The 5,372-nt window shown below is 45.4% G+C and overlaps 1 protein-coding gene across 1 annotated transcript; it reads right to left on the bottom strand.

Annotated features, from left to right (window-relative positions):
- Window positions 1–866: 866 nt before the first annotated feature.
- On the bottom strand, window positions 867–1,958 carry Mageb3 (MAGE family member B3). The gene has a single exon (XM_047535194.1). It carries the CDS (start codon window positions 1,956–1,958, stop codon window positions 867–869), a length of 1,092 nt encoding a protein of 363 aa, XP_047391150.1.
- Between the last annotated feature and the right edge of the window lie 3,414 nt (window positions 1,959–5,372).

Below are 5,372 nucleotides of genomic sequence, written 5' to 3'. Positions count from 1 at the left end.
TACCTATGATACCAAAGGAACTTCTAAAATTAATCCTCCATTTGAGGCTTAGTCTCTAAATTCTGAGATGTACCATTTTCAGACCTGGCCTGTGTTTCCCACTCCTAGAGTCCAGCCCACCATGGAATCCCACTTAAATTATCTCCCACTGAGGGACTTAAGACTGCACTATGAGGTAATATACATTTTACTGTACTCATTTGGAACTCCATCCCTCCCTTCTTATCCTTTGTTTTCATTTGTCCTTTGAATTTCAGAGTGTTTTATCATTATTTATCTTATTTGGTAGCTGCTTTTGGACCTTATATAGTAAGGTCAGTTACTAGGTCTTCTTTGTCTTAGTCCTCTCAGTAATAATAGCCCTGAGCTTTGTAAGAGCAGATGCTCAATTGATATTCAGGAAATAAATGAGTCTGTGAGAATGAGGGTCTAGTTTATTATGATTTAAGTCAACATTCTTGAATTAAGTCAGGTGCATACAGTTATTTATCTTTTAACTTTATAAAATACAGATGTTCAGGAAGCCAAATATTAACCATCTCACCATTACTCCATTCAATATATTTTACTGCTGAATTTCTTCACATTGTAAAAGAAATGTTTATTTCAATTCCATGTTGTCTTCAACCAGAACACTAAATAAGATGGAAGTCTGACAAGTTTGTTTTACAAAATAACAAAACTCTCACTCTTAAGCCTGATAGAGAAGTGTTATCAGTATCATTCATAAATTTACATTATAATGTTAAATAAAAAGAACACTTGAAAAATAACAAAAATACGAGTAAATCTCCAAATTACCCATATAGAACAGGAACACTAAGATATTACACCCTATGTTCCCTCCAGTCACACCCAGCCCTCTACTACTTGGGACACTGATTTCCTTCTTTATTACAAAGTGAAGAATCTGCCTCAACTTCACCAGTGTGGGAGGAATTATCGGACATATCCCTGGAACATTCACTGGCTATGGTGGTGCTATCACTGAGTGTAACTATGGCTTGAGCTCTCTCTTCTTCATCTCTCAAAGCTTCATCATACCAGGACTGGAAGGCACTGGGTTCTGTATGATTGATCTTGGCCCAAAACTCCAGGACTTTCATCTTACTTGTTTCAGCATGGGCTCTTGGACCCCATAGAAATTCATAGCGAGCAGGATCACTATCAGGTACCTGGCGGTACTCCAGGTATTTAAGCTTCACTAAATCTTGGGTGATTAGTTTCTTGGGCTCCCCAAATATGAAGTGTCTCTTCCCAGCATATAATCTCATTTTATTCAGAAATTCCCAGATATTCTCCTCAGTAGCACAGTTGCCCTTCATGAAGATCACACCCAGGAGATTCATTAGAAGACCAGTCTTGGGAAATCCCCTTCCACGGCTCACCATCCCATTGTTGGGGAGATTCATTTTGCTGACCAAAACATAGGCATTCTTGGTAGAATCGACTTCCTTTAAGTCAACACCAAATACCACCTCTATGCTGAAAGAAGCTCTTCTGAGGATCTCAGGGAAGCGATTCTTATACTTTTTATTGATAATCTTCAGCATATCCACTTTCAAAATGGGCCTTTTCATTTTGTACATGTGCATCATGAACTGCACCAAAATGCTGGTTGTTTTTGTTAGGGAGTCTCTGCGAGGCTGTGTGGTGAAAGGTGAGGCTTGGGAAGAGTGTTCCTTTTTCTTAATTTTGCAGTTGGCTGCTTCAGGTGATGTTGTGGGAGAAACACTAACAGACACAGTGCTGGAAAGGGGCCCCTCAGGCCTCTTGGGAGCACTTTTTGACCTAGAAGCAGAATTTTTTCCAGTGATAACCCCTAACTGAGAAGATGAAGAAGGAGCTATTTTCTCCTCAGTTGTACTGGCCTGAGCATTCTGGAGATCCTGGATCTCACCTTGGGCCTGGTGTTGCTCCTCCCGAGCACAGCGCTTACTCTTCTGACTTCTAGGCATGATGACAGCATGTAGAAGCAACAGACAGGAGTGTAGGCAGGAGAGTAGGTGATGAGAGCACCTGGAAGAGAGGCAGAATGAGAACCCATAAGCAACTCCAGCAAGAAGATACCTCCTTGGTTATAAGAAGGCAGGTTTCCTTGAAAGCACTGCTTTAGGAACCCACAGGGATCCTGTTCCAAACAGCCTGTCCTCTGTGAATCCTGTAGAAATAATTAAAGTGTGCTGTAAATTGCAGTCTTCTAGTCCTTCTGGGTGAGCACTGTGAGTGAAAGTGGTAGTGGCAGGTCTAATTCTTGAGGATGCTTTTCTACTCTGGGCTGGGGGGTCCTCTCAGTTCACATTCAGGATCATCATATTAACTATTAGCAGTGCCTGGCCCCCTTTTCCTGTACGGCACTAATTTTGAAACCTCCAACCAATGTTCTCCTTTCCTGGGAGCCACTAAGAGGAAGTGAAAGGGTACTACCTTGACCCACCACTATTGCCTGGGGGTGCTCAGTCCTAAGAGCTCCACAGAGGCCTATTCTTATATGGGCTCATTGAGTTCCTTGGTCCTCATTCATAATATTCACTATGGCTCTTGGCAGGACCTGGGATATCTACCCCTGCTGATGTGATGCCCCTCCCCTCAGACAAGTGTGCTCATCAAGCTAATGCCATGAAAAAGAAAGGAAAGCTCACATACACCTGATATCCTTGCCTGGGATCCTTGAGGCTGCAAATGTGGGGGGTCAGTTATGGGCCCTCTCCATTGTCTCCTCTTTTTGGGAGGGGAGTAATAACACCAATTCTCATTTAGACCCCTGACTCTGACTCCTGTAAGGCTCTGGATCTCCTTTCTCAGCAGACTTGGGGCATACAATTACTTCAACCTTCCTTAGACTCTCAAGGTGGAAGGGGGACAACATACCCTTATATTGTTTCTGTGAATTCAACAGACCTCAATGAAGGGGAAAAATGTATGAGAACCTTTTAGACTTTCTATTTCCCTTGGTCCTCACTCTAGTCTCTGAACTTGACTTCAAGTACAAGTTGGGACACCTCCCTTCCCTAATCGCTATCCTCCAGCCTCAGAACAGCGCCCAAGACAGCATGGTCAGGGTTCCCCACTTGTGAATATCTGTGCCTGGAGCCTCACAGAAATTAGCACAGGAAAACTGCTTTGTGTTGTCACCCAGTTTGGGAAGGGATTCCCTCAAGAGCACTCAGAGCCTTCAACTTAATTCCGGATAGGGCTCAGGTCTCTTCCACGTATTGATTTGGGCTACTTCCTAGATCCTGACCATCTACTCCCTGAGATTTTCCAGAAAGAAAAGAGAGCTTCGACTAGAAATACCAGGGACACTACACAGGGATAAAAGGAGTTAGTGGAGTACCCATTGGCACGAGAGGAATGACGTCCTCAGTCGAGTTCTTGGACCTCACCTTGACTCCTAACCAAATGTTAGAATTCACGCTTGGTTAACGGGACACTGCGCCTCTCAGACCGAGGACTCACCTTCACAAAGGAACTGAGAACGAGCCACTTCCGGCAACGGCTACCAGGGATCTCCAAGGGATGACAGCAGGGGCAGTTGCTAAGGAATCGCATTGTTCTGTAATCTGGGATCCCCAGCCCCTCACACTGGGATTCCGCCCTCTTCTGGCTTGAGTCACACAGTCTCCAAACCAACTTTCACCTCCCTCAGTCTCTACAGCGGAAATCTGGGCAAGCCCCACATGGCTCCTCCTACCTGGGGGCCTCACAGCCATGACAACGGGGGCGGGGCTCTGCGAGTCTCCCTGTTTGGAGACAGGTCTTCTCAGCAGCACTCACTTGACTAGTTTTGCCCAACACCCCTTCCCCTCAGGGCTCATTAACCCATTAACCCATTAGATCCCGGTACTTACTCTACTTTCTGGGACCTTCCAGGCAGAAACGAGGAGCACTGCAACCTGGCTACTCTGACTAGTGCTTTAAAACCAGAAATGGCTTCTGCCTATTCCGGGATTCCTCCCTCTGCTGACCCTAGTCCACTAGCCTCCAAAACTAGCCCTCACCTTCCTCAGTCCCTGGAGCGGAAGTCAAGATATGCTACACATGGCGACTGTGTCCTGGGCCCCACAGGCCTGGAAAGAGGGTTGGAGTTGTTGGTGGCCCCGACTTTTCAAGAGTGGTCCTTTGATTAGCTCTGGTGGTCTTCACCCTGACTCCAGCTAGGGCCAAGATTCCTCACTCTGAAGGACTGAGCTCACTCTGTGAGATGAGATCCTCCCTTCCCTGAAGCACTCCAGGAGGAAATCAGGGTGTAGCTCAGCCTCAGGGCTCTGCTTGGAGTACTCCAGGGTTAGGAACAAATGGGCCTTTGTGGGGTTAGTGTTCCTTTTTTTCTCTCCCAAGAATCTCACCTTGCTCCTGACCAGTGCTGGGACTCCACCCTGCCTGACAGGAACTCTGTTCAGATTAAGTTCCCTCCCCTCTGAGACCTCCCAGTGGAAGTTAGGATAAGGCACATCAGGCTAAGGAAGTTTGGGTCCTGGAAGGGTTGACAGCACAGTGAGAATTTGATGGGACATTGCTATTCTTGTCCCCCAAATATTTCCCATTCAGGGTCCCTATCTTGACAGCTGTCAAACCCAGGGGTCCTTTCCCTCTACTGAACTCAGGTCCCTCTTCCTAGGCAGTGCTGTCACTAGACTGAGCACTATGGAGAGTGAAAGGAAGGATGCCTAGGGTGACTGTCCTCCTGGGGTGTTTTAGGTCAGGTTTGGGCAGATGTCTGAATGAAGTCCTGCATTTTGGGGGTGTTGGTCTCCTCAGTATTCATTCAATTTTCTCCTTTCTCTTACATTAAAGGTTTCTTGGAAAGTGTCACATCCCTGCAAGCTCTTGAGCAGTATCCCTACTGCAAATCTCAACTCTATGTTCCAGGCCTGATGTGATGGAGATACTTCCAGGCAAGAAAGGGGACCCAGAGCAGGAGAGGGCGGGATGTCAGAGAACAATGATGCTGACTTCTTCTCTTCAATAGGCAGCATGGGTTTCTTACAGTACTTCCGTTTTAATTGATTTTCCTTCTTACTGGTGAGGAGCTGCCCAGGATGTTTGTGTGATCCCTGAATTGGAAATTATTTGACTTTGACTTTGCATATATGAATGGTCACATTGCCACTGTGTATTATCTCTTTCTCTTTTTTATTCATCGCCTTCATTTGTTGTAGTATTTTAATTGATCTGGCCATGTACGCTAACCCAATTCTTTGAGCATAGAATCTTCTCGAATCCCTTAAGCAGACCTAAGAACAAGTGAGGAAATGCTCTCTCTTATTAATATTGTTAATAATATTGCGTTGTGCCCTGAACATTCCCTTTGAGAATAGATACATTTGGGAATATTGTGAAGAAACCAAATTAAAGTACACAAGGTCTGC

This window comes from Sciurus carolinensis, chromosome X (genome assembly GCF_902686445.1).
Source record: "Sciurus carolinensis chromosome X, mSciCar1.2, whole genome shotgun sequence".
NCBI classification, from domain to species: domain Eukaryota; kingdom Metazoa; phylum Chordata; class Mammalia; order Rodentia; family Sciuridae; genus Sciurus; species Sciurus carolinensis.
Note: the sequence above shows the minus strand (reverse complement) of the source record. Positions and strands in the feature narration are given on the sequence as shown.